The 26,740-nt window shown below is 39.4% G+C and overlaps 2 protein-coding genes across 2 annotated transcripts; both read left to right on the forward strand.

Moving 5' to 3' along the window:
* Window positions 1-696: 696 nt before the first annotated feature.
* Window positions 697-3,680, forward strand: zgc:162730 (uncharacterized protein LOC564559 homolog). Its single transcript, XM_067507654.1, has 2 exons — window positions 697-853; window positions 1,414-3,680. The coding sequence occupies exons 1-2, from the start codon at window positions 821-823 to the stop codon at window positions 2,632-2,634; spliced, it is 1,254 nt and encodes a 417-aa protein (XP_067363755.1). The 5' UTR covers window positions 697-820; the 3' UTR covers window positions 2,635-3,680.
* An 18,923-nt stretch (window positions 3,681-22,603) lies between these two features.
* Window positions 22,604-26,700, forward strand: zgc:114130 (uncharacterized protein LOC570332 homolog). The gene is made up of 2 exons (XM_067507328.1): window positions 22,604-22,795; window positions 23,748-26,700. Exons 1-2 carry the CDS (start codon window positions 22,742-22,744, stop codon window positions 24,978-24,980), a joined length of 1,287 nt encoding a protein of 428 aa, XP_067363429.1. The 5' UTR covers window positions 22,604-22,741; the 3' UTR covers window positions 24,981-26,700.
* Window positions 26,701-26,740: the final 40 nt, after the last annotated feature.

Here is a 26,740-nt window from a genome sequence, read left to right on the forward strand (position 1 = left end):
GTATCTGATTTCTATTGGTTTTCTTCTGGTAAGTGGCATCTGCTCTGGTGGGATATTGAAGCTCTTTTAAAATCATGACAGAAACTAAAGGAAAGAAGGGAAATGTAGCCGTATGTATTCTCGTAAACAGTGAGATAACGTAATGTACTCTCTCATGTCTGTGGGAAAAAATGTTGTGAAACTATACAGTATATGATCAGGGACAAGATGCTATAAAAGACTTCCAGAAAACCAGGTGTTAGTCATAGGAATGTATAAGTACCTGGGTCATTATTGAGGCATTCACAACAGAGAAGCCCGCTCTACTTTTTAAATGTGGGAGGAAAAGGATGAGGTCTAAACAAACAACTACAGAGTGGTTCTGATATGATTTAGGGATCTACAATGATGTATCACTCTGTCCAGAAAACATGTGAATAACATGTACACAATAAGAAGGCCTGGGTGGAGACTATGCATGAGTGCTACAGTATGTAAATTAGGCCCTTTGCTTTCACATGTCAGTGAAACTGAAAAACTTCGCAGAGCTAAATAAGAATACAGTTTTTTTCTTGTACATTTTTTTTTTTTTTTTGGAAGGGGGAGGGCTGTTTAACTACCCGCCTGACTATGTGTGACCTCACTATGAAACCTGAGGCGGAGGGAGGGGTGTCCGGGAACATAGCAACGGAAACACCCTCCTAACACCCTATAGGAGAGTTTTTGGGTTATAAAAGACTCACGCTCACAGCACAGAGTTAACTTAAGTCTGGACACAGGTATTAGACACTCAGCTGTGGATCAGAGCTGAACCTTCTCTTTTTAGGCAAAGTGGTACAGCATGTCCGAAATGCTCGACGATATCCACACTAAGGTGAGTTCATGTTTATAATTTTATTTTTCATTTTGTTTTGTAAAAAAGAAGGAGGGGTTGGAGTGTGCAACTCCTTTCCCCAACGTGTTTGTTTATTTAGTGATCTCTGCTCATTTTATTCCTGTGTAAACCACTGATTTGACTGAGAATTTCTCCTTGAACTGCGTTTGGTCACAGAGGAACAGGTTGTTTCTTTCCTAAACGCTTAGCTCCAAGTATCACAACAGTCATTAAAAACACGTTAAATGGTGTAAGGCTTATCTGCACTAAATGTATTCCTTGTGATTGCATGTAAATATCAGATATATTACATATTGTGGTGCAGTTTTGTTGTTTATAACTGCCTTCTGTATTACATTAATTTTACATTTTCTTATATTTTTTCTTTTTCTTTACGATTTTAAATACAAACCTATGATCTAAACAAGTTGTACTGCTGTAAAAAGTTTGTTGTATGAGCTGAGCTACAAAGGAAAGTGATGATAAATATTCAACATGTGTTTCTTTTAATTCTGTGGTATGGCTGCCTGTATATTAACTATTTCAACCATTTGTAACAGAACTTTATGAACCTGGTCCTGGATGGTGACTTGCTCTCGACCCAGCCTCTTCATAAGGTCCCAGGGCAAAGTCAGCTGAACAGGTCTGCCTCCTTCCTTCCTCCCTCATCCCCCCCTGACTCTTCAAGCCACACCTTGACTGCCGATGTCAAGAATGACAGCAATGCCAGCCTTTTGTGGTCTTCCAACATCTGGAGCCAGGCCCCAGTCTCAAAACCAAAACAACCCTCGTTTAGACCCGACCGCTCCATGAGCCTGACAGAGTCGAGCACCAGCCTGCCCGCATGGAAGAACATAGAAGCTTTTCCTTCAGGCCCTGCAACTACCGTGGCTCCTCCACCAGGTTTTCCTCCTTCGTCTGTTCTCCCGGCCCAGGTTCAACCTCTGCTGTCCTCTAACCGTTACAAAACTGAGCTGTGCCGTGGCTTTCAAGAAACCGGCAGCTGCAAGTATGGCAGTAAGTGTCAGTTTGCCCATGGTGAGGCAGAGCTACGAGGACTTTACCGCCACCCCAAGTACAAGACAGAGCCCTGCAGAACCTTTTACAACTTTGGCTACTGCCCCTATGGCTCACGTTGCCACTTCATCCATGAGGAGAAAATCAGCGAAGTTTCCCTATCATCTTCCAAATTCCAGAATCAGCCTCAACAAACACCTACTGGTGGTCAGAATCCACGGCACCAGCTGCGCCAGAGTGTCAGCTTTGCTGGCTTCCTGGGCTCCTTACGCAGCTCACCTCCTCTATCATTCCCTTCTTCCTTCAACGATCTTAACCTGGGGTTTAGCCGTGCTCCCTCTGTTTCTCCACCTCCCGCTGATGTTCTCTCTCCAGTTTTTGTTGATGCAAAGTCATTCCAGTTTGGCAACACACAGACCCGTGCCAGCACTGGAGACATCCACAACATTCCCCTAATCCTGGAACCAAAGGCCTCACGCTGTGTGTGTGGCCACGGAAATTATTATAGCAGCAACAGCAGTAGAGTCTTTACTAGCTTGGAGGAAGACGAGCCCCTGAAGGACAGCGGCATGTTGCTTTCCAGCCCTGGAAGCAATGGAACATTCACAAAGCCTGCTGGACTGCAACGTTTCTCCTCTGAGGACTCCCTGGAAGACAGCTACAGTAGCAGCAGCGGAGGTTCCAGTGGAACTGAGTCGCCTACATTCAATGGATCAGCTGCCAGGAGGCTCACTGTGTTTGAACGTCTGTCAGTGTCTGACTAAGTGGATCCAAAAAGAAAAAAGAGAAGAGAACTGACACTTTGTTAACTGTGTCAGTTTTAGACCCAATAACACTTAAAATTCTTAATTTATCTTTGTAAACAGTAATTTAATTCACCATAGACAAACTACACATATTGAGATGAGTATAGTACCAAAACTGTACCAGACCCTATTTTTATACTCAAAACTCTGTGTAGGTTTTTAGACCTTTATTATGTTGTCTTCCATTATATTCCCTGCAGGTCTTGACAGTACCAGTAAATATTCTGGTTTGTGATTTCTGTAAATGTATACTGATAATTAATTATTCTTTTGCATTTATGATTCTCTTCACTTTCATTGCCAAAAACAGTATGTTTGATTCAGCAGCCTTACTCAGTGAGACCTGACATGTGTCATTGATGCCATTTATCTGTGAAATGCACTTTACAGCTAATTCAAATGGGATAAACTTTCAAATCTCCCAGTAGCATTCTACCAAAGCTTCATACATCACTCTGCTATGTGTGTGTGCATCTGTGTATGTGTGTGCAAGTATGTGAGAGTTTGTGTGTGTGTGTGTGTGTGTGTGTGTGTGTGTGTGTGTGTGTGTGTGTGTGTGGAAGCTCGTCATTTTTCTGACATCTGGGGTGCAACGAGCTGCAGAATGCTTAGAGATCAAATTGTGCCAATAGAAAAACAGAAGGTTTAGATCTGAATGTCTGCATCCTGACAAACTTTATGAAGATGGATTCTGTTTGCTAAATTGTAAATTGCACCCCATATTTTGTGTCCCCCATTTATTTGACAACCTGCTTCAGGGACGTTGACGTTGCAGTATTCCTTTTGGCTATTGGTTGCCTTGAATTGTTTAACTTAAACTAATATATTTATTATTATATTTATTTGTGTTTAACTGAAAAATGTATTTTGTACCTATTATTTATGGAGAAATATTGCTAGATCTGTGAAATATCAATGTGATGAAAAACACAAAAAAGAGAATCTTATATTTTTAATTGCCCTAAAGGACAAAATAAAATTCAGAATAAAGAAATAAATACACACTGTTCTTTTTAATTCATTTGTTATGCACTGGGAATTGGAAACCTGTTCATTTTATTCATAGGCCAGTTACATAGCACAAGGTGAAACCTTATTTAATAGTTTGCATCTTTACATCTAACTTTAGAAATGTACACTCATACCTGTTAAGGAAAGAATGAAGCTAAAGTTAGACATACATTTTGCACGTAATGTGGTTTATTATTAGTACCAACATACATATTATCTGAGGTGTGAGACAAACAACTTCATAGGGCTTTATATCGTAAACAAATCATTTTCAACATTCATCATTACTGGATTATTTTAGGTAACCTGATTACATCTTTGTGAATTAGTTGACATTTAGCTTTTAATTTGTTTAACAAAAGAAACTGAAGGGATTAAAGGGGTATCAACAGGGTAACTACAAAACACTGGCTATCTGACAGTGTTCTATGCATATATTTATTGGGAAGTTAAGTTATGGGCCGCACAAGGTACTGCTTTTTCCATCTGATCACCTCTGCTGTGGGAGTTTTAATTAGCTCACTTTTATTCCGAGGCTTAAAGACAGCCTCCGGGGCAGAGTGTTAAATTCTTTAGGCCAGGGTATTGTGTAAGCTACATTTAAATGTTAAACAGGGTTCATGAAAATACACTGTTGCAACTTCCACTTCATACTCCCAGGGTTGACCATGTGTTGAGTAACCTACCACCACCACCGCAGCCACCACCCCTTGCACTGCCAGAGAATCTGTGTAGCAATGCTGCAACCTGGCAAAACAAACAAAATAAAGTGGCCTTAGTGATTGTTACCATTAACTGAGAAAAGTTGGAAGATTGGGTTGCATTAGTTGGAAAAAAATTTAAGACATTTTATCTGTATTGCACTGGGAAATTACAACATTGTACAACTCCTTGGTGTGTGTGATCACATAGCTGCTGTTTACACTAGTATGATGATTGACATTATAAAGTAGATTCTGACAGTGCAGTTTGTTTTGATAAAAAGGCCTCTGGGATTCTGTGGATGTGGAAAATTGTAAGTCAGATTTCCAAGGAAACTGTGTGAGTTTCTAAACTTTGCAGTCTAGAAAAGGGCTTGGGCAGGTTTGAATCAAATGCTACATTATGACTGCTTTCCAGTAATATATTATAATGTAATGTATTATTTCCTGTTATTTTTAACATTATGAACATAATGTTCTTTTAACTCACTGACACTTTTGCCTGTAGGATCTACTTTATTCTGATTTAATTCAACTCTCAAATTTGTCTTAATTCACATTTTTTAAACAAACTCTAGTGTAGGTTTTGTTGTTATGACCCAACCACAGCTTTGTGTGATGGGGGGATACGTGACATAAAAATTAAAATTTTGTATGTTTATTTGTCCAGGATTGTGTAATAACCATGGTAGGGTTATTTTTTCAATACAGAATGTGAAGTTAATTTACAAACTGTTGACTGTTGGGGAACAGAGACACCATCTTGTGAGGTGTACACTTAGCCTGCTATAGGGCTTCCACTGGGTTATACTTTAATACTGGGGCAAAGGCAAGGTGGCACTCTTCTATGGACCTCCCATGGCAGCATAGACCAAGAGTGGCAACACTTTTCAGCATCATGACAAATATTCAAAACACAGGCTTCAACTTATACTTACTTATGGGTTAAGACAAACTATGAATAGGATACGTAGAGGTTTCTCCTTTGTATAGCTTTGGTAGAAGATATGTTCAAAGCTTGTAAGGCAAGTAAGGTACATATATGTACATATACATATGCACTGACATATTACACATGCCAGTACATGCCCCACCCCCCACCCCCCCAAAAAAATGGGAGGACAAGCCACCCACACAACACAAACATAAAAATAGCAGCTAAACCGAAAAATAGCTAGGTATTAGCTAGGTATAGCTAAATATTATGGTTACTGTATGTAATGTATTTATGTAACTTTGCATGTATATGAAATAGTGCTGAAACACACTTGATAAATCAGAATTCTAAATATACTGGCTAGAAATTGAGACGCTCACTAAACCTCCACTATGGCTAGTACTGTGTGTTTGTACCTTGTTCCCTTTTTTGGCAATGGCAGGATGTGTTGCTATGGCAAGGCACAATGACCGCAAAATGTAAACAGCAAAGACAACAAGAAGGGTATGTGTTTGTGTGTTCACAAATATTAACTTCACAGACTGTTCTATACGAGAGGACTGGTTAAAGTTCACCAAACTCTGCAGCTCTCACATAACAAAATACTGTCAGTTTAGACCAGAATACCAACAGGGTTGGATTGATTATCCCTGTCAAATCCTTTGTCAACTTTCTGTGAAAATATGCCTAAAAAAATCACAGACAATATGAAAATGTGATTTTTTTTTTCTTTGTTTGTTTGTAGGTACATTATTATTACTTCAGGCATAACACTTTGATTTCCTGGAGACTCTGTTAAGTACTCATATAACTATTACTTATGGTTTGTTAAATTTTGTTTCATATAACCTTATTATCCTCTGATTCAACCAATGTAATAGGTCAGTTGTTACAGAGGAGTAACATTACCATCACCTTCTGTGGAGTTGTTAATGATCCACCACTAAGCTGTTTCTGTCAAAACCTTAAACCCAAGTCACCTGAGCAGTGTACACACAACACACATGTTCCTACATGCACACACACACACACATCTTTCAGATAGTGTAAACCTGGGTGGGGTTCTAATAAAGTTACATATTATGCTGTTTAGAGGTAAGAAGTAGACTGAGAGACAGTCAAAGAGGTTTAACGAATGGTTTCAAAAGGTATTGTTCCATGTCATTATTACGGACTGACCATGATAGAGACATTAAACAACAGAAAGGAACTGGAAGCAAGAAAAAGTTTAATAACTATAGGTTAAAGATTTTTTAGCTTTTACCACTATGAAAATATTTTAAGTGATAATATCAAAATTTCATCACCAGGTAAAAGGAGAAGTTTCTGTAAGTAATCTGTTTACAGTTTTGCTGCTAGTCAGGTCAAGTCAGTCGGAAGTTCTCAACAGGAAGCAATCAGCAGAGACTGGATAGATTTTCCAGATACAAGACTCACAGTCGCATCTGTGTCTGCAAAATATGTTTATGCATTTACATGTCTCCATGTGTGTACATGAACACAATCAGGTTTCAGTGTTGATTTTGGTACAGCTCCTAAAACCCCTCCCTCCCGCCTTCTCTGTCTGTCACAACCTGCAGATTAAGCATAAAGATTGAGTAATCTATCAACCCCAGACCTTCGTCAACCATTGAGTGAATGACGGAGAATGTTATGTAACTTCTCTTTTACTAATTAGGTCATTGGAAGGTACTATCTTTTTTTCTTGGAAAAGATAATAACCAGAAGGGTTAATGCACCTTTTAGAAAAATGTTACGTGAGCTTAGTCCCATATGAACTGCCCAGAACCTCTACTTCATTTAGGTCTATCCTGGAAAGGCCTTAAAAATTAGGTCAGCTGTACCCAGCTCTGATTCAAACAAAAAAATGAAAAAAGGGAAGTGAAATTTCATTTTTTATTCTTCTACTATTTAACAGCACTCACATCCATTTTAACATTGCATTACTGCCCTCTGCTGTGCAAGATAATCGTGCTTTCCTATAGTTTTCCTATAAGTTTAGCGCAGTGCTCATGACCAACACGGAGAAAAGATTTCTTGAGTGACTGGTATGCTCCATATTCACTGGCTGACAAAATGCACCTTGTGAATAAAAGTATCATATGCATGATAACTGAGGAAAACAAGGACCTGGGAACGTCACTTGCAATACAATTTTTATAGTATGTTTCATCATTTCTAATTGAAATACTCCACTTTGGAAAGGTGCAAATACTTCCAATACTACAATACTATGAGAAACCCCCTGACTGCTACAGGCTTTTGTTAATACTTAATGAACTGGTAGTAAACAAAGCATTACAGTAAATATCCATTTTATGTAGTCACTTTTCAGTATACACAGAAGCTTTTCAAAAATTATATTTTACTCATGAGTGTGTGTTTTCTCAGTGCAGACCACCAATCAATATAAACTACTAGGTATGGCTCAATTGTGACACTACTGAGTATCACTGAATATAAGGGATGACTCGGCCTTTTACCTACTTAGTGTATGTGTAAGTAAATATGTTTTATCTATGGGCCAGAAATGGGCCAGTGGCAACTTTTATGTGGGAACTAAAGACGCAGAATGTGGCTTGTGCAGATCATGGCAGGCTGATCAACACGATCCATGGCCATGAGCTACTGTGCACACAGATTATTCAGTTCTTCCATCCATGCACCAAAATAAACATCCATCTCCAAAGCTCACTTACGTATTTAGCTATAAGAAAGAGAAGGGGAGACCCAGTGAAAGTAAGGACAAATAGCAGCGTCAGTAAGTCAGTCTTGGAAGGGAAGGAAGGAGAAAATATTTGACTAGTGACATCATAGCGACGAACTGGAAGTGCGATCCTTTTATAGCCATGTTCTCTGTCTCTGCCACATTCCTCTGCTATAGAACTCCACCGAAGTCCACTCCTCCTGCCCTCGTTTCGTCCAACTTCAATGCTGTGACGCAAACGCAGGGAATAGGTGGAGCTAGAGGAGGAGAAAGAAGGGGGTGAGAGCAGTTGGTTAACTTTGTGAGGGAGAAGGCTGAAAAATTCCCTAAACTCCCCCCTCTCCCAGGCATTCTAACCACTTCTCTTTTCCTCTAGCTACACCAGTCCTCTCTACATTTTTACTTTCACTGTCTGGTGACAGTGGGGTTGGAGAAATTCAAGACAGAGTGCTCCTTTAATGACTTACAGGAACTTAATTCACAAAGTTTCAAATGTGTTTTGAAAACCCCTGCTACTCCTAGAAAAGCCTCAGGGGAGCTCATTGCATTGTATTACTAAAATATTATATTCATTTTAATTTAGAAGATTCAAGACTTGCTGTTTTTGTGTTGAAGTCATAATGAGATTTGATTGTCAGTTACAGAAACCATAAAATTATTTACAAAGTGAGAAGTGCCAAGTGAGAAGACAGGACTTCCAAGGTGAAGATGGCAAGAATTGCTTTACAACTAACTGTGACCTTCCTTGTTTTACTAAACAAGAAGTGAATCTAGATGAGTTTGTACAAAGAGATCTGAAAAGCAGAAACAGCACCTATGGGCTGTGGCATAAATATGAAAAACAAGATCCACAACTTGAAGGGCAGCCATTTGCATAACTATGATTTACCCCAGAGTCTGACTAAATTGATTCAATAAAACATAAAAAGTGCATCAAAATACTGTATTCAATGACACAAAATCCACTGTCATTAAAACAAGGGCTTGTTTAGATGATATGGTATTATCCAGGGAGGGCCCTGCTTACAACGACGTTTTGAATCTATCTAAAATTATGCATTATTGTAATGCGTGTAAGACTTTTTACCAAAAATACATTTTAAGCATAAAAAGTCTCTGGTCTACTAGATAATGGGAAGAGATGTGAGGCTAGGGTTTACATAAATGAGTGGCCTTTCGCTATTTAGTCATTTATCTTTTATATGTAACTAGAAGTCCTACAAGTCAAACCAACAGTTTCTCATCCCACAGTGTCACATAATGACACTGCCAATAGCTTTGTATATATAACCGCTTTTCGTCTCATATGGACACCACAGTAGTGCCACTATATTAATGCCACAGAGACGACTTCACGCACAAACACAACTGGGTTTATCTTTATCACCATAATAACCATGCACACAACATTGTTCAACAATAACCGTTAAATTGCACAACTTCTCATACTGCAGTTGAACCCCGATCGCCTGTGAGATCAAAACCAAACCTCTGGTTTATGCTGTTAGTGGCCGGGGTAATGTTATGAGAGTTTTGTGTCCCAAAACATGAGATACAAATAGCAACATAGCAAACACGCTATGTCACAACAAACATACAACAAACTAGTCATTGATTGCTAGGTTTAAATGTTAGCAGTCAAAGCTAACGTGCTACTAAGCAGACGTTTCAGTTGGGCAATCATTTCGAGGTCCATATTACAACATATTCTGTTTGTATTTATCAAGTTCATTTTTTAATTTTGTGTCTTATTGCCAGAATTGTCAACCTTTTAAAAACTGTAGCCTTGGTCTGTTCAGCTGCATCAGAGTGTGGGGCAGTAGAAGAAAGCCCCTTCAGTCAGTTTCACATCTCTTTGTCTTATTAAAGCATCTTTCACAACAGACTGGCCCATACATGTACACTGCTCACTTCCTGTGCATGCTCACACTCAGTACATGCTTCTTCTTTTAGACTTCATGCTTCCTGTTTTTATGTCCCTTTCTTAATGTGGTATAAAAACAAATTACCACTGTGTCAGTGTATTTTTTAACAGCAGATCTGTGACAGCTTTCTGCATCAAAGACAAAAAGTATCGTATCATTTCATACACTGGCTAAGTGTCCTTGTTTTTACAGCAGGGAATTTACATCAGTTTATTATATATATGTGGTTAAAAGGCCTGTGTTTGAATTGAATAGGATTGACTATAGTTTTTGAAGTTTATTGTTCACCTGGAAGTAATAATTGTGGAAATTGTGGTGTCTCCTGTCAGTTCAAAAACATTTTTTGGAATAATTATACTTTTGCCTCAAGACACAGGTCTAATCAAACACAGTTGTGTGTGGAATCACAAATTTGTCATACTGGCTGTTTCAGCAATAGCTTCGATTTTCTAAGGAATTTCACCGTCTCAAAATAGAACATCGTGGATAACCTCTAAGGTGACTGATCTGAGGAATCCACTTATGTGAAAGGGGTTTCTCATGGTGGCAAATTACAGAACCGATTGTGCAGAAAATTTTAGTGGTACATGGTTTTGGTTTTAAAGTCGGCAACTTTCCTGTTTTGGTTAACTTTTGCCATCCTCCTCACTGTTGTATCCTGAAGCATCAGGCTTTTGTCTTTAGCAAAATGATTATGATCAAAAAACAGCCATGTTGGACTTAAACTTATAAGTGCCTTCAAATCACTCTGTGTATCCCTCTGTGTATCATATGATATGTAAAAAAGCACCTTTTAGGTAGCACAAAAAGTAACACCACCTTTTTATTATATGTTTGTAGAGTTTGTTAAAGTTGTGATTACATCTTTTTTGAAATGGGGTGGTGGGTAAAAAGCCATTACAGCAGGTTTAGAATTAAAAGGCCAGTTTTGAGTTGTTTTTGTTAAATGTGTGTTGATAGGTGTCATAATTTCCACAACTCTGCATGAAATGGGGTAAAGTGCACAGAAATAACATGTAAATATATAGCATGAGCTCTGCAAAATATTACAGCAGCAGTGTGGTAGGAAGAAGGTTGGGGGTGGATAGGTGACAAAACACAGGACAATTAAATAGAAGACAGATGTTGTTTCCTATTTCAAACATTTTCCTAAACATAACCACTTTTTGTTTCTAAACCTAAAACTCATTGCTGCATTTCTTGTAGCAAACATAAGGATGAAGTTCTGCAAATACCTGACCTGGGCTGGTTAGATGGTGAAGTAGGGCCCCTTTTAACATTGTATTAATTTAACATTGTAGTCTCAAAGAAAGTGAGACCGACCAATGGATAGGGTGTGACACACAGTGTTTCATAATGTTGCGGAGTATGATTCATTCTTAGTCTCAATATCTCTACAGTCAATGCACTCAATTTTCTCTGCAGGGACAACATTCCCTTCATGCACACCACTTTCAAGAAACAGTGATTTACACCCCTACCCTTGGAACACCAAAGCCTCAGTGCTGAGGGAGCAGTATTATAGCTCAGCTGCTTCTTGTCAGTGGACGTGTTATTTTAGGTTCGGTGTTTAAGTTTTAAGCTAAAATCAGCAGTGGGCTTGTTGCTGTCGAGCCAATTCATGACACAGCACACACATCTTAGCCTGGAGGACAATAGGCCTCTCTGTGAGGAAGCTCTCACACACATATGTACACATACACACTGCTATGTTTAAACAGGTGGGCAGAAAACTAAGAGGTTAGTGAAGTTTGTGTGTGTGTCTGTGCGTGTGTGGTGTGTTTGGTTATTGAGAGGAAAGGAATGGTTATGGCATATGTGTATTTAGCCTTGGCTGCCCTCCCAGGCATACATACCACAGTGACACTAGCAGTGCAGAGACCAGCAGAATTTCTTCTTATGAAAATAACCATCATAGAAACATAGAAGAGAGGAGAGAAGAAGCAACAAAGATAGGAGGACTAAGATAACTGGAGAATTTAAGGGGTGCACACAAGATTGCAGGGCCTATAAAAAGTATTCCGTTTTTTTCTTGTTTTAAAAATTTAACCATGGTCAATTTTATTTGCCATTTTGGCACTAATAAACATAAAAAGAAAGCAGACCTCCACAAAGTAATCTAAATCATTGAAAATATTAAACAGAAACTAAGTATTTAGTGTTTACTAGATTTACCTTTGCCAACATTGAGCATGATAATGGTAGATAAGGTCTCAGTCAGCTTTGAACATAAGGAAATTTCCCCATTTTTTTTTTTTTTTTTTTTTGCAAAACTACTTGAGTTCTGCCAGTTTCCATTAGAATTGTGAGTAAACAGGCCCTTTATAAGTCCAGGCACATTTGGGCTGAGGTCTGGGACTCACTGCCACTCCAGAACATTAACATTATAGTCTTTAAACACTTTTGTGGAGCTTTGGCTAAATGTTTGGGGTCATTGTCTTGCTGGAAAACAATGTTTTCTCCCAAGTCACATTTCGCAGGCAGACTGCATCAGATTTCCGTCCTTTTTTCCTTCTACCTTTACAAGCCTTCCAGAGCCTGCTACAGAGAAGCAGCAGCACAGCATGATGCTACCAGCACTATGCTTCACAGTGGGTATGGTCTGTTTGTGATTAAGTGCAGTGTTTGCTTTACACCAAACATACAGCTCAATTTTTGCCTCTAAGCAACCTTCTTCCAGTTTTATCCAGTCTTCTGACAAACTCTAATTTAACTTTACTATGAGATTTTTCTCTTTGCCACTGTCCAATAAAGCTTTGACTGGTAAAAAACCCAGCTAACAGTTTCTCGCTGTTGAAGATGTCCTGCTTTAGGCACATGATGGACTTAACAGTCACAGCTCTGCAGATTCTTGGAGGGACTGATTTATGTTTAACACATTCACAGCACACAATCCCCAATTCACAATTTTCAATAATCAGTGTATAAAAAGCCAAAAAACACTGAGTATGATTCTGGGTTGTAAAAAAATAAAAGTGAAAACTTCAAAGGGAGATGTAAAAACTTGCATAAGCCTGTGCAAAACAATACACAAAATAATTTTTATATATTATATATATTGTCCATTCATACAAAATGCTTGTATAGCCAACTGATTTACTGATAAAACCCCGGTGTTGTTGAAAGCGGGTTTGTCCACCTTGAGTGGAAGTCAAGAAAGTGTGATATTAGATGTTGTGTCCTCTTTATGTTTATAGATCAATTCGCAGATTCAGCCTCACGAGTAATATATCATGTTCCCTTCCACCCAAATCCCCACTGGGACTTCTCAAACAATACATCATCATAACAACAAAGCAGTGGTCAAGAAATTAAGAAATTACCGTTACGCACTAAGAAAACATGCTGGTACAGCAGTCAACCACATGTTTTTGTGAACTGATAACAGTTCATACTGGGAAGTTACAGACAGCAGGGCACATTTAATGTATGTATTCACACATAGAGACAAACTGAGCTTTTTAGGAAGTGACTTGTGTGCTACTGGCACCTTAAAAACAGGAAACAAAATGAGACGTGATGACGCTGGCTGCTGAATTGTTTGAATAGCAGCCCAACAAAGTATTAATAAGCAGTGGCTAACAATGGGAATACAGTAATTGGGGATTTTCATGGTGGTTGTTCTGAGGTGTGAGTTCTCTTCTCTCCTATTTGTACCCAGGAAAATGTAGTCTAGTCTCTGGGTATGCTTTACACAAAAGCACAGACACACACATGCACACACACACACAAACACAGACACCATTCACCATGACATAATGTTTACACTACTCTGTCTAGAACACTCCTTAGGACACAGAGGATGGCATCACCTAGACACTCATAAACAACCAGAACTGAGTGTCTGTGGGTAAGTTTCACTCATCACCTTCAGGCTTTCAAAAATAAATATACGTATTTCTATAAGTCTTCAACTATTACATGCTATCATAATAAAAAAGGTCTAATAAGTATCCATCCCTGGTGTATCTAGTTGGTTTTGGATTAGCACCTATAAGCATCTAGTACATATAAGGCTGATAACAACCATTAACATATACTGTACATCTGATCATTTTCAGAGAGAGACTTCTTATTTAGCAGGATTATGACAAACTCAAAATTGTGTATTCTGTGTTGTGGTTTATTCCCCACTGCAAACTGCAGTCCACACTGCCTCAAGTGTAAAGTGCCAAATACCAGTGTAAACAACAACTAAAATAGATTGATCACTCTTTGATCTGAATACATAGCTTTTGTAGAAATCATCCCGATAATTCACTCATCAATTATTCCCATTGCAGGAAAATACATCATCAATGCAGTGACCCCAACTGGGGTCACTTTTCTTCTTCTACATTTCTCTCATATTTGAATGATTTCAATATATTTGTTTGGCTTTTAAGCCAAACAAAGATATGCACTTCACAGAGTAAACGGTTGCCATTGATTTTAAATGTAGTATCTACCAACAGTTAAATTGGTGTGACATAACTTCACATTGTCTATAAATAAGAAAGTAATAGTTTCCTTCTAAAGTCTAAACCCAATTTGTGTTTTTGACCAAAAGTTTTTAAAAGGAAACACAATTTAAAGGGTAACCTCTGAATTTACATCATTTGTCAAATCATCGCCTTTTTCCACATATGAATTCAAGCAATGTCACAAGAATCAGGTCTAGATATTGCCTGGAGTTGTTTTTTCACATATGTAACAAACAGTTGGAGATTTTCCAAGTCAGAAGTGTCTCACTCAAGAAAATCCACTGATGTCAGCATGTACAGGACGCTCAACATGAGAGAAAAATTATGCTGTGGGAAACTGCTTTGTTTACAGCACATTGAGGCCATGGGTCAAAAATAAAGAAAGTAGACAGTCACCCAATAGAAACATCATCAACATGCTCATTCACTTTCTTTAAATCCTTGCAACAGTTTGGGACAGAGCGTTGTGTTCTCTCCACCTACAGACTCATACACATAATCTAGACTTTGTACTAAGGGGCTCACAGGATAAACTCTGGGTAATCTCCTGAATGTCTCACTCAGACATTTGTGTTCTCACATAACACCGCCTCCAGTAAAGTCCAGAGAAGAGCAAGATTCCAAAAAATGTATGATGACAAAATAACATTGTGCATAGAAACGCATCACACATCGACATTTATATTGTTAAATCTGGTCAGACAGAATGAGGACTTTCGTGAAGACACTGACATCATGATATAATTGGCGGTGCTGAGCCTATGATTAACGGGCATGAAGGCTGGTACAAAACATGGAAACAACTGGGGAAATTGGCATAGGAAACTGTGTGGCACAGACACTTCCCATCACGTAATGGAATGACACACAGACATGCACACACATACATGTGCAAGCGCATCCTAACCCTCACATCAGTAATTAATAGAGAACAAGGACAAAGAAGTGGAGGAAAAAACACTCAAATGCATAACCACAGACGTACATCCACCAACAACCATTTATATAACACATTTCCTCCATACCAAGCATAAATAAAAGAAAGTGAAAGACACCATATGATACAAGACAGCAGATCCATCGATATCCCTGAAACAGACTGATCAATATTATGAACTGTTGCCTGGATACAATTGGATGAGTGCAGTGTGAGAATATACAAACCGGGAATCATCTTTTGGCACACATTCAGTCGCAAGGAGACATACGCACACACTGACACTACACTGACACTGACATTACTCCTACTTCACTTGTGTTAGCGGATAAAATGTTTTCACTTTGGAGAATTTTTCATAGATACAAACACACATAGACACTCCATTACCAATAAGTATAGAGGATAAGTAGAGTACACACAAAGCTTCCATAGTGTAAAATCACTACTACTGATGTGAACAGATGTTGGAATGTGATGGGAGTGAAAACACTCGTAGAGAAAATGACTCTCAAGAGGTTATAAACATACATTCCAACAGAACATTCATTGCCAAACCACTTGCGTCTGAAGAATGGGTTCTAACAACTAAGAGGAATTGTGCATGCAGGTATGTATACACTGATAACACAAATTTAACAGGACAGGCATAACATCATATAAACACTGCATGCAATGTGTTTATCATGTTTATTTAAAATTAGACAGAATTACACATTAATACACATTACTAAGATCACTTTCAGTAGCAGAAACAAACAGCAGGTTTAAAGAACCATTGTTTGGACTTCACAAGGGACCTCATTATCTGTGCACAAATATCTCTGTGCAGCAGGAACATCCAGTTCACAAGAAAACCGTGCCAAATGGCCAGGCAGAAGGAACAGCACTGCTTTTATTTTTAATGTACTTGATTGTGTTTACTTCAAGTTTTAATTTGAAGGTTCATGAGTTACAAAAAATCTAGCATCAGGAATTCAAGACACGTACGTCAACTTGCAGCTTTACAGACCGAGCCATACTCATATCTGTATTTACATGTAAACTGATGAAGAAAATGCACCCTTATTATTTTATTGTCATTGCAGTTTTACAGTTCAAATGAAGTGCCAGAGAGAAATATGCTGGATTAAACATTTTTGACATACAGCAACTCAGACATTAACTTTTTTCATTCTCTTTCATTCATCGCATAAACAACAAACATGATTATATGATAAGTTCTGCGTTTTCTTCAGCAGAGCTGACACCAAACTAATAACCCAACAGAAAATATCGTGGGGACCTTTACACATAGAAATATCTGGCACTGCGAAGTGCAGATTACTGCTATTTTAACTGTCTTCCTCCTTTCACATAGCTTTGCTTGTTATGACACTCGTTCTGCAATTGACTGCAGCATAGAAACACCTGACATCATTGCTCACCCTTTACGTCAGTGAGCTTGTTCTGTCTTGTCAGCTGCTGGAGGAAAAAAATTCCCTTTCTATGATTCTAAAAAAGTAGATTAGTATTAACGCATTTCAGTAGGAGTTAATTATGTAATGGGAACATCAGCACACACTGTAACATTTATTTCAAAGTGAAATATTAGAAAACGCACATAGCCCACTAACTTTCTCACTTTTTCTTGTTCACATGTGGGCACACAAACACTCACACATGCACTTGTAATTTTTCGGCTTTTTTGCAGGAGTCCCTCTCAATTTTTTATTTTTTCGCTTTTCTCTTTTTTCCCTCTCTGTCTGGCTCAGCATTTTCCTGCAATAGAGTTAAAACAAGCAGCCTCTACTTTCTCTTTCATCAAAATGAATTTCTTATGAATCACAATACGGGTTTATGTAAATATGATCACAGACAATAAAGTGGAAGGTTAAAATAATATATCTTGCAATGGAAATTTCTGATAATAATCCTTGTACATATATATTGTTTTCCTGTTTCCTGTATAAAATACATGTTCTTTGTCTCAGTTTTTCCATGGCCACACATGAAGCTCACAAAAATGCAAACACAAATACAAACCACCCCTCTGTTAAAATAAAGGTTTGCCAAATTTGGTTTGTTTTGGGTTCCGGAGGATCTCCAGGAACACACACACACACACACACACTGCTGTGTGGCTTCCAGGGACTGAGGTTGTGCAAATTCCCTTTTCACCAGTCTCTGTGTTTACTGGCAGTTCTGGCTCCCTGCCTTGGTCTCTTTCATTCTGTGTGCCACTTGCTTCATGTGTATATTCTGATGCAGACATATATGAAAATACATCCATATGCAGCCCAAGATAACGGATGCAGGTTATGTGTCTGATTTCTTAACAGAGAAACTAAATTAGCCAAATTAACCTAATTAATTCACTAAGGTCCGTCAAACCTCGTAAGGAAATGGTGCAACAGCTCCCCGCACAGGAGAAGTTGCCAAACAACTGTAAACTGGTTTGACTTAAATATGTCTTTTTTCATAAAATTAATTAAAATAGAAAATTACAACATATTTAGTAGTACAGAAATCACCAATCACAATTCTAATATATGGGGCAATTAAATATGATCTTAATTATGTTACTGTGCTATTTTTAATAATCGTGCACTAGGTAATTGTTTTAACCTCTAATTATGTAATTTAATGTTAAATAACAAAAATAAATGTAATTTGCTTTCTTTTTGATCTTCGAGCCCACTTTGATAATGACATCAGTGGACATGTGCACATTTGTAATCATGCTTTTATCCAGCAGTGGGCAGTAAAATGCAGCAAATAATCTGTCGCTTGAGGATGTAAATATACACCAATAAGACAAAACATTATGACCACCTGTGCATTTAATGGAATCCAATACAGTGGCTCTACTTTTACAAGGTTATAATTTATTGGAGTGTATTATCAGAAGAGGTGGTTCTAATGTTTTGGCCACCCTTTTAAAATGAATGAGGTGGCCAAAACATTAGAACCACCTCTTCTGATAATGCACTCCAGTACAATTCCACTACCCACTTTGAACTCAACAATAAACGCAAAGTAGAAATATTATCCTTTCCGACAGTTTCAACATAACAACTGGAAACTATAACTGTGTAAAAGCAGAATTCATGGCAGAGTCACTGTGATGGATTGTATTAAAATGCACAGGCAGTCATAATGTTATGTCTGATTGGTGTAGAGTATAGTTTCTCTTCCGGCTCTGTCGCACACATTCTGCATCAAGTTGTTTCTCTAAAGCCATATTTGGCTTTGCACACATGAAGGCATAGTGATTTCTTCCACACCATCCTCAAACTCTTTCTGCATGAACTTTGCTTTGTTGAAACATACATTATCATCTTGAAAAATAAAAATACCTTTACCAAAAAACTTGCTACCACTTTAGACGCAAAAAATTGTAAAAATGTCAAGGTGAACCAAAGCTTGAATTTGAAGCACCATTCAACAACAAGGCAATATAAAATGCTCTACATACGACTCAAAAGAGATTTAATAAAAACTCAGCATCCACATATTTCTGGCATTTCACAAGCCCATATGAAGACAAACAAACTCAGCTGATTATTTTTATTTATTTATTTTTCATCAAAACAAATAAATTCAAAGGACCAGTGTCTGAAAAGTCTCCCATCACGCTATCCCATCTCATTTTTCATCCTAGTGTGCAGACATTTGTCACTGTTATCTTGTCTCTTAACCTTCTCGTTCTTCTCTGCTGCTCTCCTTCTCTCTACATTTCTAATTGAATCCACAGGAGTGAATTCCAAAGGGCAGGAGAGGAGGAGGGGGGGTGAAATCAAGAGGTCAAAGGTTACGTTATGACCTCTGCCCTGTAAGTGGAACCCTGCTGTACGGTGTTTCTGGATGTACGTGCATGTGTTTTGTGTGTCTGTGTGTGTGTAAAAAAGAAGCATAAGAGAGTCATAGTTGTGAACATGCCAGTGCTGCTTCTCTGGTTATCATGTTTATTAATGAGGTGACACTCATGATTTTATGTTCATAGTTTTGTAAATTTTTTAATTTTAGTTTTGTAAACTGTTTCACCACTTTTGTCCATGTTGTTCTTTTCAGTCTTATTCATATAGATTGATTTACAGAAATTATCAGTATTGTAAGAGACTTTACTTTTTGGCAGTGATAAGACAGTATAACACACAAATATAATGAAGCATCACATTATAAAACAGGATGAGATTAGAAAAAAAAGATGTTTTTTGCTAATGATTGCCTCACTTTCACTGAGGTAACAGCTGTGGACTTGCTAAAACTTCACATTCAGGGAAACTCCAAAATCCCAAACTCCCCTGTGAATCCAAAAAGGCTCTCTCTAAGCACAAGCACACACAAATGCACACACACAACACAAGTGAACAGGGCGGGGGGTACATTGTGAAAGAAGGAAGGTGGTGAGGAGGGGGAGAATGAAAGGAGGAGGAAAAGAGGAGCAGATGTTCATCAGGTCTACAGACCCCTCCTCTTTTCTCTTTATTACTTTGCTTGTAATAGTAGCCTCTTATCTGAAGATGCCAGTGTGTAGCTGTGGAGGAATGACTTCACTTAATCATGAGAGTTTCAAAAGGATGTGTGTGTGTTTCACTATAATACACATACACACACACTAAACACATTACTCTACAAAACAAATGTTTCACTCCACAAGGTATTTGCAGATTTATACTCACACACACTGTTGTTGTGTCTTCCTCTCCTTCTCGCCCCTCTATTTTTTCTTCATATCCACTTAACTAGCTCTCAAGCGTCCTTCCCATTCCTCCAGTTAATGGAAACACACCTCTGCATTTGTTCATCAAGTTTTATGTTAAATGCATCTAAGAAAAGATGTATGGCTTCATTCTTTCTGCCCGCTTCTACGTGGATGCAACAGTCAGTCCTGAGTGATGTAACGCTTTTGGAAATGTGTTTGTAATAACAAACAGAGGTTGAATCAGCAAACACTAATCATTGTTTGTATTGTTTAACCTCAAATATTTTGCCTTTGATTCCTTCACTGCCATCCTCTTTCTCTCCTGCCCCCAAATAGTCCCTTCATCCCTGTCCTCACCCCTGTCTCTGTCCTCCTCCTAACAAGCCCTTCTATCACAATCATTCACTACGCTCTGCTATTTCCACCGTGTTTGTGTGTGTGTGTGTGTGTGTATGGGGTAGATTCACAGAGGGCGGGCCATTAGTTTGTTAGTTGGTTCTGCAGCTCATGGAGCTCATTGTGCTCCGAAGGCCCTCTAGCCCAGCTGGACTCCACAAGAAGCAAGAACTTTCTTTTAAACCCCAAACACCCCCCCCCCCCACCCCACCCCACACACACTTGCTCTCAGTAAGCCCTAACTCACACAGAAGACATTGGTTTACAGAAGTAAACTTAACTGGCCAACCAAATTGCTTGTTTAAAGATAACATTTGTTTATGTAACCAAATTAAACAGAAGGGCCATCTTACCTGAAGGCGCTCGCGTTCTTGACATCTTGCTAATAGCTTGTTGTTCACAGTGGTGGTCTCCATCTCAGGGCATAAAACAAACACACAGAGCCAATCTCTTAAAGTGGTGAACTAATTATGGCTCAGCCTCATGTGTGGGTCAGCACCTAAATTTCAGTCACTATGTAATTAGGCCTTGTTCACATTCAGGATTTAATTCACCTTGGGTCATATGAGTAGAAGGGTACAGCGTGCACACTGGAATTATAGTAGTTTGAGGATTTTAAGGTCAAAATGCCCTTGAATATATTTTCAAATTCATCCACGTATCTAAACCAAAACTGTCACCTTTTCTCCTATATACAAAGCAAACTGGAGAAGAAGCAACCACAGAAGTGATCAGTGTGTAGAGTGTTTTTCTATTCAGATGTGACTTTGATCAAATGAAATGAAACCACAGTCTGTCTTAACTGGATCCCGACATAATATCATATAGCAGGGTGAAGCTGCATGCAAATTTTATGTTTTAAACTTTGAGGAAGCTGCTTCACAGGTACACACAACAAATGCATGCCTGTTTTCATTAGGTCTCTGTGGAGATTTTGCAAATAGAAGCATGGAGAAAAGAAAAGTTATGATGTGTGCCAGGAGTCTTGGACACCAGGACACGGCAGACGTTTGAGGAAAAATTCCAGTTTGACTGGACATGTTCAAATCACGCAAGTCAAAACAAGGCGGACTAAGATACCCTGCAGGCTGTAGAGAGGATTACATCATCAGAACAGTGTGTGTGTGTGTGTGTGTGTGTGTGTGTGTGTGTGTGTGTGTGTGTGCTTGGGGGGGGGGGTGAGCCCCTCTGTCAAGCATGCACAAGCACGTATGCACACACAAACACACTTAATGGTGACCACTTGGCTGGACCAAAACAAAGCTTTTCGGCAGGCTTTGTTCTCAGCTGAGCTCATCTTTTTTTAAAAGAGCTCAGAGGGATGAGCTTGGTTCAACAGAGTTTTCTCTAAGTTGGGGCAGCAGAACATTGTTTTTTTGCAAACTCGGTCTCTGTAGGTTTTATCTTTTGATAGCTATCATGTGGGCTATACTGTACATTGCCCGTTTTCTCTGGTTTATATCCTGATTCTGATGAACTTGGAAACATTTTGTTGGATTTAGCTCAAACGTATGAAACTCAAATATTGTTTTTATTCATACCCTAATTTCTCGTTATGGCATACAAAAGTACAAATATGTACAGAACTAAATAAAAGCTGGTTTGTCAACTCATCAGGATACTGGACTTCTTGTCACTATCCCCTTTACAATCCCAGAAGTGTTACAACTTCATTGGCAAATCTGTGTAGCTGTGTGAGCATGTTTTCATGTTATCTCTCTGTCCAAGGACCAAATGTCTTATGACTTTTCTGCGATTGGTGTTTAGGGCTACAAATTGGACTGTGATAAGTCCAAGTTTTTACCTGAAAATAAAGTTTTGAGTTTTCTGCAAATTAAGACAAATAAAGGAGGAACAAACTGTGTATATGCGTGTGTTTCTGAGAGTGGGTTTCATTGCTCACACATCTACCTTTAGCTTTGGATTCAAATCCTTCACTCCTCCTTGTCTGTCTCACGGGGCTAGGCTGTCTCCACTACTGAGCTGTGTCCCAAGCTCAGTCCTGCGGTTTTCTGCCTGTATTCTGCCTATTCTTTTTTTTCCTTTTTACAACTCTGCTACTTTTCGTCTGGCTCACTTGTTGTGCTAGTACAACATCTTGGGGGCGGCTCCCAGAGGCGTGGGAGGGGCTAAAAGCGGGTGTTAGGTTTTAAATCCACACGTGGTCCGGGTCTTGGGCTTGTTTAGCAGCGCGCACACAGCTAGAAACTTCCGAGCAACTCATGCCAGCGAGTTGCCCACGTCTATCACTGAGGGGGCAGACAGGATCAATCAGACGGAGGCTTTAAGGACGTCAGCACGATGCCATCTTACCCCCTCAACCAGTGCGCGGACCTGGAAGAGATGATGTGCAAGGTAAATGACAGGCGCGAAGAAAGTTGAGCGGAGCAAAAGTTTGCTAACGTTAGGTCACGGGGGGGGTTAACGTTAGCAAGCTAGCTAGCTACACTGCTAACTTGACACTGTTGGCTCTTTTCTTTTTGCGAGGTTTAGCTAGTTGTTACCACTGCGCAGTTTCTAGGTATTATTGTCAGCCAGAGGCAGAGGCTGTATTGCTAGAGTATATTGTTGTTTTATGCCATCTAAAAGTTATTTCGGACCGGAAGTTTGCTTGTCAAAGTTGTTGAAGTTGGTGCTACGATTGATTGCACTATGGGCCCAAATGACTAGCTGACCTGTTGATTCCGTTTCTAAAAGTTTACGTTGTTTAGCGCGATGGTGTGATGGCTATGGTTTCAAGTCAACCATTTGAATCCAATCCCCGTTACGAACTTTATTCTTGAGTTAATTAAAAGTCGCCGGTCCCAGTTGTTAAGCAGATAAGTTACCATGGAAAGGTGTTAAACTCAATGTGACACACGGTAAGTAGAAGAAAACGTATTTTAACGGGGGATTTGGACCTTACTGCTTGTGCTACATGACAGACTGCGGCCTGTCCTTGTAAACGTTCATGAGAATGTCAAGTTACAAAGTTGTGTTCTTCTAAGTGTGGATTGAAATGGTGGCAAAGATATCTTCAACTCAGCATATTGTTACAACCAATTTTGAATACCTATTCTATAATCTATCATTTAGTTAAGCACATCCGTTACACCTCTGCAGCTACATACAGGAAAATGCCTAAAGTCCCCTAAATGTGGAAACGGAATATTGTAAATGTTGCTTATTAATACAGCTGTTTTAATTCTTCAGTTGTGAAATTACCGTATAGAGAAACAAGGTTCATGCTGTAGATGTTTTTTTTTTTAAATGTTTTGTTTTTACTGTAAAATGTATATTCTGATGTGGTGTCTGTTCTTTACCACAGCAGTTACTGAATCTGGACCTGAAGGAACCAAACAGATCACCACCATCCCTAAATATGGCAATGAGGACACCAGGTTGTATTGGTCAGCCACGCAGCAACACATCATTTTCCCTCTTGTCTCCCTCCTGCCTCCCTACTGAAACTTCAGACAGTGTATTTCTGACGTCCAGCCAATGGGGGCAGCAGCCTGAAAGCCCTCTGCCATTGCAGCTTTCCAATTCCACCCAATGGGGAAAGTCAGGCTTTCTTACCCAGCGTTCTGTCAGCATGGTAGAGACAAGCAGCACAACAGCAGCAAGTCTAGGCTGGCCTAGAACTGACGTAAGGCTCTCTCAAGGTGACATCAGCCCCACTGCACTAAACACTAGCTCCTCTTTGTCCACTTCATCCATTTCCACCTCCTCTTCCTCATCACGCTATAAGACTGAACTGTGTCGATCGTTCTCTGAGAACGGATTGTGCAAGTATGGTGGAAAGTGTCAGTTCGCCCACGGGCCTGAAGAGCTGCGGGATCTTAACAGACATCCAAAATACAAAACGGAGCTGTGTCGTACGTTTCACACCATTGGCTTCTGCCCCTATGGCATACGTTGCCACTTTGTTCACAACGGCGAAGAAGAGAAGAAACACTCCCCACGTTCGTCCTCCTCCTCGGGCATTCCATCAGAGCCACCTTCCTCGTCCCGCTTGCACAGACCCCCTCTCGTCAGACAGAGCTTCAGCTTTGCTGGCTTTCCCTCTGCTCCCCAGGCTACTTTCACCCCTCATCCTCCTCCTGCCAATGCCTCTTTCACACGTGCTCCATCTGCCTCTCCTCCTTCCCACACTGTAATTAGTGACCTCCTCTCTCAAGCCTTTCAGGAGATGGACTCTGCCTTTGAGGCCTCCCCTGTTCACCAGCAGAACCCTCCCCTGGGTCGGGTAAGTTCAGCAGATACAGGGTCTCCATTTCTGCCTTCGCCAGACTCCGGCTGCTCTCCAAGTGGGATGTCTCCAACTAGCTCCCCTACACTGAGACAGAGTCCTAATGCTACTGGGGTCTTTCCAGGACCACTGGGTGCTCGATCCCTGTCCTACACCTCTCTCTCAGACCATGACCATGAAGGAAGCAGCTCTGCTAGCTCGCTTAGTGGCTCTGAATCCTGTGCTGGCATTAATGAAGGCATCACCAGACGTCTGGCAGTGTTCAGTCAGCTCTCTGTTCCTGAGGACGCTACTGGGTTCTGTCTTTAGGCTCCACTATGCTGGAACTTGAACATACTCTCACAGACATGCAAACTCTGGATACGTTGTGACAGAATATTTGCAGTACACACACATCCATGCTCATACACTAGACCCTGTAGATGCACACATCCCTGTCTAATAGAGCCACTGGACTGACTTGTCTGACTTTATATGCGCCTGCATGATATCAAGGAAAACACAGACTCAAAATACTCAGAGATTTGTCTTAGATTTATGCGGCTGTCGTTCGTAAGGGACCCCAATGATGCTACAACTAACAATGTGTGTTGCCACCGAAACAGCACATTTCAGTATAGATGTTATATAGTGCTGGAATAATCTGCTGCTTTATCAAAATAGTACTCTGATACGGCTAATTGCGACAAACGTATTGTAATCACAATGTGATTGGCCGGGTAAGCCAAGCCACACTATTCATATTTACTTTTATCAACATCTTCCAAATGATATAGAGAATGTGCCAAAGAAGTCTGTTTGTAGCTCATATGATTATGGTGGAACATAAGCACAATGTAGCTCATATTAAGGAGTTGTGTTCCCATTAACTGGTCACAGTATTGTTTATAAGCTGGTGAAATGTTTTTTCCCCTCAAAACTGTATTCCTTGGTCTTGCTTAGACACCTGGCCTCTAACCTGAATGTTAAGTTTTAAACAACTGAAGTGCCTGTAATGTTAACAGGTTATGTTATTGTTAAGCTAAGATTTGTTGAGCTGTTAAGGGAGATGTATGGAGAGGTGAGTCTTTTTGTTTTTGTTTTTTCTCTCTCTCTTTAAGTCAAGTAAGCTAACTTGAGCTCAGGTCTCTCCGTCGTTATGACTACTACAAGTGTTCTTCTGTCTATTGTTGGATTATTGAAACAGTGCCACCAGTAAAAGACAAGTGGAGAAACAGGACGTGGGGGATTTTATACAGTAGACTTTGATATTTAGTGTGCCAGCCATATTCATGCAGTTGCAAAAACGGCAGCTGTTGAATGAGTTCCACCTACACTGAGAATCAAAGATCGACAAAAACCTAAATAAAGTGCCACCACATTATTTATCTTACTTTGAGTAATCTGACATGATTTGAGCACAGCAAATTCATTTGATTCAGAGGTGGCATTTAAGCCATGTGAATTCTTCATGAAGGTCCTGATTTTACCTTCTAAAAACCTTTTTGATACTTATATTTTAGATAATCTTAAACAAACGTGCCTGGGAGTGGGATTTTTTTTTCTCCTTTCTCCATAGACAGTACTGGTGTTAAATAGTTTGATGTTTTCACGACTCTCACTCTACTGTCCTCAATCCCTCTGTCAGTCAGTGTTAATTCTTCCTGTTACAGCTTTATACTTGTATAATTGTAGCCTACTGGTCACACCTGTGTGTTGTGCTCACAGGTGTGTATCTTTACTAAGCTAGATTCAGCATACTGTAGGGTTAGGGTGTGTATGCTTTAGTGTTTTAGAAATGTTACATGGCGGTTTGTGTGTTTTTGATGTAGTTGGTTAGAAGAACGGAAACTGTGCTGTAACTGGTCTATTTAAATTTGCCTTTCAGACATCTTTAGTGGTAAAGGTGTTAATCTTTAGTAAATTAATTTCTTTAATTTATTTTAACATATTTATAGAGGACTTTGAGTTGTTAATGCTTGTATCAAGTTTAATATATTTGGGTTTCTTTGCTTTTTTTTTGTATGGAAATAAAGTTGTTGTTTTTTGGTTTTGTTTTTTTTTTTTTTTAAGTAGTTTTGATTTTTGTT

The sequence above is a fragment of the Channa argus genome, chromosome 6 (assembly GCF_033026475.1).
Source record: "Channa argus isolate prfri chromosome 6, Channa argus male v1.0, whole genome shotgun sequence".
Lineage (NCBI taxonomy): Eukaryota > Metazoa > Chordata > Actinopteri > Anabantiformes > Channidae > Channa > Channa argus.